The following is a 13,845-nucleotide window of genomic DNA, read 5'->3' on the forward strand; positions in this document are numbered from 1 at the left end:
AGAGAGGACAGAGTAAATAGCAGTTCTTCAGAACTTTTACTTACTTTTCAAAATGTTCTTGTTTTCCTCAAAGAAGCAACATGAATCCTTGGGTATGGACTAGCCCTTACTAGAGGATGTTATGAGATAACCATGTTTCTGCTCAACTTTACTGTGTACTGTACTGAAATATGTCTTTGCATACTGAATAGTTAAATGACACACTTTGTTTTCAGTAGACAGGCATTTTAGATAACATGGATATTATCAAACTAACAGATAAATGTGATTTGTAGAATAAGGTTTAGTGGCTGGTACTTGAAACAGGTATAGAAGGAATTGCAAAACAGTTTCTGACTGAAAATGTGTATCAGCATGGGATAGTCAGAGAGAAGCAGGTTCACTGGAATTCTTAATGTGGCGTTCATGTCCCTACTGTAAAGCTTCCTAGTCCTTTCAGTACTATAACTGTAGAAGTGTGGTGTGTTTTGTTTTTTTTTTTATTTTATTTTAGAAAAAGGTAGAAACCTGATGCGAGTTCAGTTTAACTTCAAAGTTTGTCCACTTGCCTAACGGTGTTTATAAATTATAATTTGTGTGTGACTCGGAGGAAGGGAGGGAGCACGTGTTACAGAGCTGAGGCTAGTACTTACTGGGAAAAGTCTTTGCACAAATCCCGACACCTCTCACCCAAAGCTGGGTAAACAGGAGGGTGAGAATGAGAAGTAATGAAGATGCTCAGCTGTAAATCTGCTTGAAACAGAAGCAAGTGCAGTACAACGTTTTCTGGTTTTATTTTTATTCCGGTTAATGATGAAACTGATTATCTCAATCTCTTATTCCCACTTCTTAATTTCTCCGGTCATGTGTGCTCTGCTGAAACCTCTTTAAAGGAGTTCAGGCCCAGCAAAAGGCCTGTCAGCTTTCCTGGTCCCATGGCTTATGACTGAGAACCAGAAGACATATACCTTGGGTTGACTGTGTAAAGCCATGGGCAGGAGTGTCCTGGGGTTGACTGCCAGGCAGGAGCAGGATGGCAGTAGCCTGCCTGTGCTTGTGCCTGGCCTTGTGCTTGGTTTGGCCCACAGCCGGATCCCAGAATGAGATGGTGATTGATACTGGTTTAGTTGCCTCTGGTCACTTGTTCCCTTCAGGCAGAGACTCAGCTGGCAAGGTAGTTTCTGTCTCGGTGCGGGTCTGTTGCCATTCTCATGATGTTGCCCACGAAAACCAGGCTTTGAGCTACCTGAAGGCTATATGTGTGACTTGACCTAGACATTGGCCATCCCTGGCTGGCCTGCCTCTTCCTCGGCTGTGATGTGTGTGCACTGGCAACTCCCTGCCTCACCTTTCCTTTTTCCCTGTGTCCTTGTATCCTCGTGTTTGCCTAGCAGTGTGTTACAGATCCCCTGTCTGCTTTTCCTGTTGTGCTTTGACTGACTGTGTTCTTGCAGACTTGGGAGCTGAAACGCTGTTGGAATAGAAGAGTGGGAAGGGTTTCTTTTTCTGTTTTGCGGTTTACTGAAAGACAGTCCACACAGGAAGAGACAAAGTTTTGGTCTTGAATTTCAAAAAGTTATTCCCTCTATGTTACAGAAGCTTGGCTGATGTGATTTGTATTGCAGGATGTATAGCTTATTATTCTGAGTATTTTGCATAAAATGAAGTTTTCTGGGCATTTCCTTGAAACTTTTGTGACCTTCTTAGTCAACTCTTTCTAGAAGCTTTAATTGGAAAAAGGTTCTCGTGGAGTAATGAGAATGGTACATCAAACTGCTCCCATTTTATGGGAAATTTAACCTGAAAATTTTTTTTAAAAGCCTTATAGTCAGAAGAGACTTATGGTAATTGCATTACCTTTAACCACTGGGTTGCAAACAGTTTTTTTCAGTGAGACCCTGTTTGGCAATGTAAGTTGTCGTAGTAGCTGAATTTATATATAGAGCCAATAGCAGTGTATTTGCTTTATAGAATGATTACTATAGTATTCAGGGGTTTTAATGGACTTTTAATCTTTTGGTTGTGTCAGCTCTGGATATGCTGGTAGCTAACACTGCTGTTTTTTCAGGAATTTTATGTGGAACTTCCTTTAAGTTGGCTGCTATTGATGGCATTTAAATCAGAATCAGAAATCTTAAAGATGCACAGCATCATGCTTTTTATTAATTTGCACTTAATGATCTCTAACAACGTGGAGAATGGAGCCTTCTAAATCTAGACAGTGCTCCCTTGTTCCAACTGGTCTAATTGAACATCAATTCTCTTGTTTTACAAGTCCTCTGAGAGATGAAGAGAGCCTAGATATATCATATTTCAGAAACAATTTTTAAAGCCTACTTGCCAAATTCTCCTAGTCATCAGTTTAGCAAAAAGAGAACTGACATGGCAAGATGAAATTACCTACTGAAATTCTGGGGTTTTGGTGACTAATGTGTTTTGGTTTTGTTTGTTTGTTTAGAAATTCTTCGTATATGAATCAGCCTTCTAGTGATGGTGAAACTGGAAGACCACCACTCTAAGCAAACCCAGGATGAATCGGGTACCAGGTGATGCAGAAAATGCTCACAGTAGCAGTGTGGAATCCTGTCCTTCCTTGCGGGATGTCCACTCCATCAACCCAGCGCAGCTGATGGCAAGGATTGAGTCATATGAAGGCAGAGAGAAGAAAGGCATATCAGATGTCAGAAGGACTTTCTGCTTGTTTGTTACATTTGATCTCTTATTCATAACCTTGCTGTGGATAATAGAATTAAATGTGAGTTGTCTTTTCAGTACCCTTAGACTTTATTAATTTATTTATTCACTTCAGGAGTGGTTAATAAGTTGCTCTTTTCTATCCCAAATTATATGCTATTTGTATCTATTTAAATTAAAGCAGCTTCTCTACTTTCAAGCTTTCATGAACATAGTATCTACTCAACTGCATCTACTTTTAGTCATTAGAATACATGGTTTATTATCTTCTTGTCATTAAACCGTTTGGTGTTCCTGTAGTCTATGAACCATGCTGAAGAAACCATTGGAAATCCAGTGAACTTTTCAGGCAGCAAGTAAACAAAAATGTTACTGTACCTCTTTGAATTTGGCAAGAAGTGTGATTTTTAACAGGATTTGAGAGTTTGCCCTCTGAGTAACTCCAAGTCAGTGATATTTCACGGAGGTGTTAGTCCCTGGAAGGACTTCCAATGGCCAAAACCTTTCTTTTGCTGTGATGTATTTTCTTTGAGACAAACTTAGTATGCTATACATTGTGTATGGCGGGGTGCATTTGAACAACATAAACTCCCACAGTTGCCATTTTAGCTCCAGCATTTGTAATTCGGAAAATGAGGCAGTTCTCCTGAAATTTCCAGAAAGCAATAGGATAGCTGATTTGTTGTTATTGCATAAGTAGTATCCTAGTTCTGCAGCTGGGTTTTAAGCTATAATCTAAAGTATGCATTTAAGAAGGGACACACAGGAAAAACAGGAGGAATCCCTTTTCTAGACAAGAAAGATCTCGAGTGAACATTTTTTGTCAGCATTCCTTTACAAGATAAATAACTTTGGTTATTGATCTGACATTATGAAGTTTCAGGAGCTGACCGTTCAAGTAGTTCATTGATATAGTGAAAAAACACTTTCAGGTTTAATTTGAGAAAGCAGACTTTGCTTGCTTGAATGCTGTAATTGTGGGACTAGACTTCTCTTGTCTCTCTAGGTGGAATGACTGTTGTATCAAGTGCATAAAGTTAGCTGGTTTCAGAAAAGCAGCATAGTGTTCTGTTGCATTTCTTTTTTTAGGCCCGTTTCTCAACAGCTTGTTTGACTAAGAGGAGCAGAGTCTGGGTTTGTATCTCTTGTCAGGGATTCAGAATACAGATTTTCATATTAGCGCTCTCAGAATATTTAAGACTCTGTATAGAAAATGCTACCAACTCATGGTGTTTCATTTTGAATGCTGCAGCATTAAGGGACCTCAAGATCCTGGCAGTTTTCTTTGTGAAAAGCTTTATTTTTAAGGAGAACATATTATGAACCAGCGTCCTATACTGCCAAATGTCAGCAAGAATGAAAAATAGTTTTTTGTCTTCGGAAGCCATAATATTAGAAGCCATCATTTGATATCTAGAATTCGACACATGGTTAGATTTTTTTGTTCTGTTTTTTAAATTTAAGTTTTGTTCATTGGGAAGTCAAATAGCACTGCATTAGGACTGTCCGTCATTGGTACATAAGTAATGGGACTTCAGAATTACTGCCAGAGTTCCTGTAAGTATTGTTTTCCCTTTGTCACTGTTATCCAGTGTGCTTAGGCATAGTTCATTTTTAAACACTTCAGAGAGCAGCTTTGTGGCAGTTTGAGCAACCCCTGAATCAAGGCTGTCATGGTTCTCTGCTCATCCTTACGTTAACATGGTGCTCATACAGCCACGCAGTGAACAGCTTGGAGGCGGGGAAGTTGATCTTCCTTATATATGCTGGAAACAGATGATCACACCTGATGCAGTAGAGCAACCAAGGGGAAGCTATATTTAGAACATTATTTACCAGGTAGCCATAGAGGGGAGGGAGAGAAGAAATAGAAGAAATTTGGAGTTGGGGTGAATAGTCTCAGGAAAACACTGTCCAGCAGTATAGTTGGGAAAAGTGTGGAAGTGTCTAGACTGCAGTGTTTTGAGATGGTGAGCGTATGTTGTTGGCCTGCTTTGGTACCGCCTTTCTTTAAAAGGCTAATAGTAGTCATACTCAATATTAAAGCCTTCTGTTGGTGTAATTTTCCAGTGCTTTACATAACCATTTCATGCAGTGCTTTATTATTGAATTTAATATTAAAAACAATAGGATATGGACACTAAGGTTTTTTGTTCCCAACTAAGGTATATACTCCTCACACTCTCTGACCCAGTACATCCTAAATGATTTCCTTACTAACCCAGTTAGAACAGAAAAGTGATGAATTCTTCCACTGGAAAGAAACACAGTGGCTAAGGAAGATGTAATTTTGAATCCCTTCAAGCAAATGAAAGAATTAAACTTGGGCATTAGTTATTTGTGGGAGAATGGTCTAATAGTTGCAGCTTCCATGTTTTTTACAGTGAGTTTTTTTTGCTCAGCTCTCTTAAAACAAATAGTATGTATGCTGATAAGGAAAAGATCTGTGAGTATGAATTCAGTTAGTGTTTTGTTTCTTATTTGCTAACGTGACTAACTAGAGCTCGTTTCTGGGTGGCTTTTTGATCAGCTGTTTTGATCCTCCTTATGAGACACAAAATGCCCTGTGAATTTGTGTAACAGACCTTACATTTAATCATTTCTTCTTCCTTCTACAACTTGTTTGCTGTTGTTTTGGGACAGTCTGAAACTTAGCTTGCATAGGCCAGGTGATAATCCTAAATGTTTTCACTTTGAAAATTGTATATAATCATGAAAAACAAATAAGGACACTAATCTTGAAATTGACATTCTTAGCATATATGTCCTTAGCATGTATGTTCTTAGTTTAATGACCTTTTTGTACATCAGTGGAGAACTATTAATTTCACCTTTCAGATAGTTGTGTGTTTTGGCTTCAGTAACTTCTGTTCTAAAGCCGTGTGTGTTGCTGTTTCTTTGTAGGTAAAAGGAGGCATTGAGACTACCTTAGAGAAAGAAGTCCTACAATATGACTACTCTTCTTCATATTTTGATATATTTGTAAGTGTTCTTAAAAAAAAAAAAAAAAAAGAAAGAAGAAAAGCAGCAAAAGTATAGTTTTCCCACATTCCTCCTCCTACAGATGTTCCCTAGTTTGAGTCCTGGGAAAGGGATGATCTTTCTTGATAATTTAAACCGGAAGGACTTGTGCCCAATTTCGCCTGTCTAGGAGTTGCCCAGTCCTGCTTTGGCAGCAGGCTTATGGAGCCTGTGGGTAGCAATGCTCAGGCACACTCAAATTGCATCTTCTCCTTTGGGAGGCATGGAAAAGCAGATGAAAAACTCAGTCAAGAATGTGAGACTGATGTAACATAAAGATCATTCATTAAGAGGACAAGACCAATAGTCCTCCAACTGTAAAATCATTTTGTTTAAACTGACATTTTTGTCCTTCCACAGAAATAAGTCAGTTGCAGTGAGGAGAGACTTGTTCCCAGATTGGCCTGTATAGGTCAGGTTTTTTTCAGATTTGTGTATTTTAAGTCAAACGTGTTTGGTTTTTTTTTTTAACGTTGTACTAAAAACAGATGACATGAAGTATGATTCTCCTTTACTATGTATAAGCACCTTAGGCACATGGGAGGAACTCTACTACATTAGGAAATTTCTCTGTCTTTCAGCAGTGCTGTAGCTCTGGAGTTGCAATGCATTTTGCACTGCATAGACCAAGTTACTGATCTCGAAGTAAAAGCTGTTTCTTTACGGTTCTTCTAAAGGGCCCCATGTTTTTGCAAGATCATTAATTCTACCAGATCTTGTTTGCCTGGCAGAGATGGGTTGGTTTGGTATCAGTCATTTTATATTGATGCCTATATCCAGAATCTCTCATTGAAACTGGTGTAAAAATCCATCCCTGCTTCTGCATTGGACCATTTGCTTCGTCAAATGGAATGAGGTACCGAATACACAAATTTCATAAGCTAGCAAACTATGCTACTTCTCCCTTTCTCTCTCATTATTTTGCTAGCAGGTTGTCCATGATATACCTTACTGCAGAAAGCAAAAAATTTTATGTTCTGTAAATGTTGATGTTCTGGAAATTATTTTGCCCTGTAGTTGAACCAAGGGTTAAAAACATGTAATGCAAACTAATAGACTTTTATTCCCTGGGCAGGAACTAGGTCAGTGAATTCTGCAAAATGATTTGTGGGCTTATACAGGATTTCTTCTGTTTCTGCTACACATCGCTGAAATGTATATATTTGCATAAGATTAAATGGATTCATTATAGCTCTGGCCATGTCTGTCCTTGATTTCTCTTCATTTTTAAGCATTTGTTTCACATTTTTTAGATTCTGAACACATCTTTTAAAAGAAGTTGAAGGCAATCTAATATCAAAGAATAAACAGGAAAATTGAGGGTTAGGGTCCCTGATTCAGAAATCTTGTCTCTCTGCTATTGATTTCATTTTCTGGCCTAGAAATACCATAACTTACCTTTCTTTACTGCAGAATATTTGGAACGGCTTGCTATTGCAGGCATCTCCATAAAGAATAATGGATTGTTGCAACGTTAATATTTTAATAAATACTAAGAATTTAGTAAGTAGAAAATTGTTTTTAAAAATTCTTTCCATTTTCTGATTACATTTGTGAAGTCTTTACAGTTTTTAATAATATTCTTGTGCAGTAGCACACCACTAAGATCAGTGAGGTGGACAGTGATGCTCAAGGTATTTGCTGGATTAACTGCATCTAGATTTAACTGCTTAGATTCCAGTCAGGTAAAATGATCATGAACATACTTTGTGTAGCTTTCTTATGTTTCTAACTTATCTGTGGAATTGCACATGCTTGCATATTTGAGCCTATGCAGGCATGTGAGTGGTGCCATTTGCTTTACAAATGGGAAATTATGTTCTGTTTCTGTTTTATAAGCACACATTCAAATTTGTTTCTGAATAACGGAACTTAGATTGTCCTGTTTTAAGTTGTTTTGTAAGCAGTTAGTATTTTCAGTGAGCTGAGAATCTTGTGGTTCTTCTGTGTTCTGAATTAACCAACAAATATTTTTTTCCTTTCTCTATAGCTACTGGCAGTCTTTCGATTTAAGGTGTTAATACTTGCATATGCAATGTGCAGACTGCGCCATTGGTGGGCAATAGCTGTGAGTAGTAGCCAAGCATAATGGAGTTTTAACTAGAATGGATCCAACAGACAAAATTTTAGATGCCTCTTAACGCTTGTATGTTAGGAATCATCTTGATGCTATATATAAAAATTCTCTGTACAGTAACAGATTAAAAACTTCTGTTCTGGAATATTAGAAAGGAAGTTCTTGAGAACTGTAAGCAACCACAGTGGATTGGAGAAAATATCTTTAATGCAGCTGGACTGTGTGGATGAGAAAGAATGCAAAACTTGATGACAAATTCATACTTCTACCAGTCAGTACTATAGATTGTAATACAATAGGCATATTGCTGGCTTAGTGAGTTGTAAATCTTAGAGTTTTTTCCCCCTTACACTGTGGTAGGTGCAAGTGGAATGTGTTCGTGTATAACTTTCTTCAAGTGAGTAGCATGCAGTTTGTTTAGTAGTCTGAGATTACATGCCATAATTTTTATGAAAGTGTGTTATTAGCATAGCAAAAACACATACATAATAGTAATTGCTGCTCTGATTGTGTCTATTTTTAAGTACACGCCTCTCAAAATCCCTTACTCTTAGTTGTGTAGCTTTAGAGTATTTCTTCCAATGACATCCTCCAACTTGATGCAGTTGTTTGTGAGTTGGTGAGAGTGAACCCATCATGGTAGTAAGCAATTAGATATATAAAGCTTCATTGAAGGTTTTGCAGAAGCCATTAATCTTAAAATCCTGCCTGTGCTTACCAGAAGCTAGTTAGGTTCTTCTTATTATCTAAAGAATTGCTGGACCCAAATGCGCTAATAGAGTTAGAAGCCTTGCTTAAGTGAACGGTACTTGTCCACTGCTTTTTTTTTTTTTTTCTTTTTTCTTTTTTCTCCAGACATTTTATGCAGCCTGCCATTTTTTAAATATGTCAGGGAGTATCAAGTCTTCAAAGTGATTCATTTTTCACAATATCAGTACGTGAATTAAAATATTAATTCAAATTTACTCCTGCAAAGATATTTTGTTATTTGAAATGGATCTTTTGATTTGGATGGTAGTGAAAAGCATTTGGAGCAATTGCTGTTTGCTTTTCCCCAAATACATAGATAGATATTTTTTTAAGGGACTTGGTGAATAAAATACTGCATCTTCACTATACAGTGAGATTACAATTTATGTAACTCAGGCACTTTAGATGCTACACAGATGCTCTCTGCTGTGTGGAAATCAATATTTGAAGATGTCTGTATTAAAAGTTATGTTTATTAAGGAGGTTATTTTAATAGCACTTTAAGTTAATTATATCATACTTGTTACATTTTATTAATCTAAGATCTTGCTGTTGTTGGTAAATATTTAAAGTTGCACTGATAGATAATGGCAAAAATGAGAAAGTAAATCCATTTATTAGTCTTAACTGTTCTTACCCTGTCTCTTTCAGTTTACAACAGCAGTGACCAGTGCCTTTTTATTAGCAAAAGTTATTATTTCACAGGTATCTATTCTAATCAAATGTTTGTTTTACTTTGTTGTTTTCTTGAAAGCAAGATTCTTCAGAGTAATTTCTGTAATGTTGTGTGGCTTTGTTTCCTTCAAGCTGTTCTCACAGGGTGCTTTTGGCTACGTGCTGCCCATCATATCCTTCATACTTGCCTGGATTGAAACTTGGTTCTTGGACTTTAAAGTGTTACCGCAAGAAGCTGAAGAAGAAAACAGTAAGCTTTTGATATTTCCCCTCAATTGCTGCAGTCAGCAACATTTGATCCCATGTTATCTGGCAGAAGAATGCTTCTTTCAGCTTCTCAAAATTTGAAGAGCTGTGGGAAAAATTAGATCATATGTCATAATTTTTCTTGTTTCTGGAAAGCAACATATGCCTTCAAATAAGTGAGTTTTTAATTAATTTAGCGAGGCAAAGTTAAAAGTGACAAGGGCCAGATCAGCAATTTGTCCAGCATGGAGGAATGTATATAATTTTGTATGCTTAAGACATGAAAATTTAACTGACTAGGGCTTGTAAAATTTTATTTTCTGGGTAATGCATAGAATAAGTGTTTGGTTCCTCTTTTAGGAAGAGTAAATAGGATAACTAACTCCATGTCGCTAATTCTTCTTTTGAGGTGGAAAAGGGAAAGCAAAGAAGTATTGTGGAGCATCTGCTTCATCACAGACAGAAAGAGACCAGAGCAAGTAGGAATTTCAGCCTCTTCAAGATGAGGCAGCGGGTCATCTGACACTCAATGTATTCAACTAAGCGGAGGAAACCCACTGATTTAGTTGAAAAAGAATATTGCTTGAGTGGTGAGGAAAAGAAAGCATAGATTTCTGCTACAGATGTTTTGTTAGTTTCAGCAGCAGGAGAGTAATTCTACAGTGAACCTGTTATTTGTGCATCATTACCTGAAATACAGTCTGAAACTCTGTTGGAAGGGCATGTTTGCCTGTTAGGTAGAAACAAAAGCTTTACATGGGCATAGATGCCTCAGTTTTTTTAGTGCTCCGAAATGCAACCTTTCTGCTGTGATCCCTTCCCTCTTCTTTTCTACCGCTCCAAGAAAGAAGTTGATTAAATCAGTACACTGGGTTTTTTCTAGAGAAAGGGAAACTTAGGGTAACTTTTTTTTTCCTCTTTTGAGAGGGGTGAGGAAATATAGCTGCATCACACTTTTATCTCAATGGATAAGAAATCTAACCAGTTCAGAGACTTTTGCATTTTTTTTGTACTGAATATTCATAGACAAAGAAAGTATTTCATACATATACATGTAAATACTTGATGATTAGATTCATAAAATTGAGATATTATTGGTAAATCCCTGTGGGATTCAATGGCACTTTTTTCCTTCATTCCTACTGAGTTTGAAATAGATGGTATTTATTTAGAAATATATGCTTTTTAGTTGAACTCTGCATATTTCCAAAAAAGATGAGGTTTCACTGGAAAATGCTGATTTTAAGCAATTAAGTCAGACAAATGATAGGCATGTTTGGATTGTGTTGTGTTGTGGTACTTACATAGTGCCTTATTTGCTTTTAAATCTGAGGCAGATAACGAAAACAGATTTTAAGTTTTTGCTTTTTGACCAGGTATTTTTCTCACCTATCTCTAGCAGGAGTGGAAGATGACTTTTTCCCCCTCATACTGTTTTGTTTTAAAAAAACCCAACCAACCAAAAAAACCCCCACCACAGCAATTTTCTGCCTAATGCATCAGTGCTCATAATTTGAAGATGTTTTGTCTGTAACTTTAAAAAAAAAAAGGAGAAAAAAGGGCAAAACTGTCTTTCCACTGAGGAAGATTTCCAGCTCTAGAAGTTTCCTTCTGTGAGCAGGATTTAAAGCTAAAATCCAACCAGTATGGGTCTTCTAGTATCTTGTGACTCATTGTTAAGTATGGAGACTGACCTTCCTCTTTTGGACAGAGTGGAAATATAAGTAAAATAGATGTCGTCTTTGGAGACTTCGAACTGGTTAATTAAGATAAATTGGCATGTAGAAATAATAGTTTGAGTTGGAAAGAGATTTTTTTTAGTAACTGCTGGCTACCTCAGATAGCTCTCCTGATTCAGTAAAAACATCAAGGTTTTCTTCCCCGCTCCCCCCCTGCCATCAGTCTTCACGTGGCAGAGAGTAAAGGATGGAAGTTCAGTAACCTTATGTTGACGTAAAAATGCCATCTTTGCCCTGTTATTATCAGAAGACCTGTTGATGGCAGTAAGGATGAAATGAATTAGCTTCTCTCCCAACCCCCCCTTTTTTTATTTTCATCCTGTATTAAATGCACCAGAGTAGCACCATGTAATTTCCAAATCAATTTCCTGATTTTAGATGAAGTTGAGCCAAAAGGAGTTGAAGGTTGGAGTAACTAGGCATGTTGCGACAGGTAGGTGAAAGCAGGCTGTTCATGAGGATTCTTATAGTGGCAAAGTGAGAAAATAATTTATTTGGTTATGCGTGGCAGCTCACTGATCATTAAAAATGTATTTCAGAGTTTTAGTTAGCCAGTGAATATTGATGAATTTACATGTAGCATCCTAATCATGCAATCACACATAGTAGAAGGAAGGATTCCTTAACTCATTTGTACAGTACCTCTGTTTTGCTGGAGTGTGTCTCCTTAGCTGCTTGAAGTTATATAGAAGACATAAATGTTAAATTAACATCTGAGATATTTATTTATAGAAGTAACTTGTTAGAAATGCTAATATAATACATCACTCTAAGATTCTTCATCAATACTTGATCTTTAAGATGCTATGTGCTAGCATTGAGGATTTGTGGGTTTGTTTCTTTTTCCTTTTAGGATTTTTGATAGCACAGGATGCTTCTGAACGAGCAGCTCTTCTTCACCCAGGAGTCCTCTCTGACGGGCAGTTCTATTCTCCTCCTGAATCTGTAGCAGGTAGTTACGTTCTCATAGTGAATGATTTTTCGTATTGACATTAAACTCCTGCATATTTCACCCCCTTCAGAGGGTAAGGTGGGGGAAGGGTGAAGGGAAAAAAAAATTTTTTTCCTATTTAAATGAAAAGTGTACTTTACAATCCTAAAATAAAAGATTCTTTTTTATTCAGTAATTCAGTTTAGTTACTACCTATCAGATGAATTACAATACATGTAGTTATTGGGACTTCTGACATGCCCTGTAGGTGTTAAAACCAAGGTGAGTCTGAAAGAAAATGGTACTGCAACTGAAAGGAGGCGGTTATTGTTTGTTTCTGCCATCGATGATCCTTATGGGTCCCTTTCAACTTGAGATATTCTGTGATCTCTTATCTGCTAGCAATAGCGTTTATGCAGCAATGCACTATTTAATCCAGCCTAAACTTGGAGATTTACAGTATCTTAGGATAGACAGCGAACCTGATACTGCTCTAAAGCAAACTGAAATTTCAGTCAGAGGCTCTTTTCCTTTCTCATAACAAAAAGAAGCAGCCCTCTCTGTATAAAAAGGCTAGCTGTGTGAGTATATTAAACTGAGGGCGAGTGTTAATTAACATCTTAACTCTGCATATCATGTGCTTTGTTCTAGTTGAGGTATGAGCCAAGTAAGCCAAAAACTAAATGGAAATACTGCAAGATTTAAGAATGTGTTTGCAGGCGTTTCGAAGAAATGAGTAATTTCTTTATGGGTTGAGTGGATTTGAGTTATTTGAGGACACAGCGTGAACCCCCAAATCCTATGTCAGTCTTTTTACCCTGAAATGTAAATCTCTTCTGTAAAGCTGTGCTGTATTATGCAAATATTTAAAATATTAATATCTGCTAATTGCTACAGATATGTTTGCCTATCTTGCATTATAGAGTTATACACTATTTTTCAGTTTAATGGCTGTCTGTATGGTTGCTGAACGTCTTGGCATAATGAATGACTTAGAGCTCCATCTAGGGATGACAAAGCATTAAGACAATGTTGAGTATAACATGATTCAAAGGGAAAATGTATTTTAGTTAAAGCTGTGAGTCTATCTCGAGGAATAATGGTTGGGAGTATTATACTGGATTCAGCCTGGGATTTTTTTTGGTGACAGAATATACAGCGTGAGAGGCAGTGTAAGTGGAGCCAGCGTGTTCTCCTTGGCAGTTTGGCTGGGTCAGTGTTGCACGTGCAGTGAGCTATCGTGCCCCAGCATGTGTGTGGTGACTACAGGTATGTGACTGTGCCATTGCTTTCAGCTGGCTGCTTGTCACCTGGGTTTCAGTAACAGCTCACGTGCCTTCTCCTAGTCTGCCCTAACTGCCAAATAAATTTGTTTAAGCACCCTCAATGGGTATGAGGAGCAAAAGAAACGGTCAAACGAATATATTTGAACTAAAACACACGCACTGGTAGTCACAAAGTATTCTGAAACTGTTAGATGATGTACAGTAAAAATAGCTCACAATTAAAAATATTTTCTTCAAAATTCTGCATTTCTTTCAGATAAGACAAACTATGGATTATTCTAAGAGAGCAATTTTTGGTCAATTTGCCTTACCTATTGATTGGAAAAATATTTAGAGATAAACTATTCCCTATGATCATGCAGAGAGGAATAAACCCCTCTGCTGACATGGCAACATGTCTAAAAACAAATCTTTGCTGTCAGGAGGTAACATTTAAAACAGGCTCTG

General features: G+C 37.3%; 1 protein-coding gene across 3 annotated transcripts in view; it reads left to right on the top strand.

Annotated features, from left to right (window-relative positions):
* The window catches only part of STARD3NL (STARD3 N-terminal like), a 35,684-nt gene that overhangs the window by 19,352 nt on the left and 2,487 nt on the right, over positions 1-13,845 (top strand). The window contains exons 2-7 of one of the 3 annotated variants that reach the window (XM_082330167.1): positions 2,438-2,734; positions 5,578-5,655; positions 7,685-7,762; positions 9,173-9,226; positions 9,329-9,446; positions 12,035-12,133. In XM_082330167.1, coding sequence (XP_082186293.1) covers positions 2,510-2,734; positions 5,578-5,655; positions 7,685-7,762; positions 9,173-9,226; positions 9,329-9,446; positions 12,035-12,133 — 652 coding nt within the window. In that variant the 5' untranslated portion in view covers positions 2,438-2,509. Of the gene's footprint in view, positions 1-2,437; positions 2,735-5,577; positions 5,656-7,684; positions 7,763-9,172; positions 9,447-12,034; positions 12,134-13,845 lie in introns of all 3 variants that reach the window. The other 2 variants (XM_082330166.1, XM_082330168.1) reach the window with 2 other exon arrangements.

The sequence above is a fragment of the Platalea leucorodia genome, assembly GCF_965183815.1.
Source record: "Platalea leucorodia genome assembly, chromosome: 1".
Classification (NCBI taxonomy): domain Eukaryota; kingdom Metazoa; phylum Chordata; class Aves; order Pelecaniformes; family Threskiornithidae; genus Platalea; species Platalea leucorodia.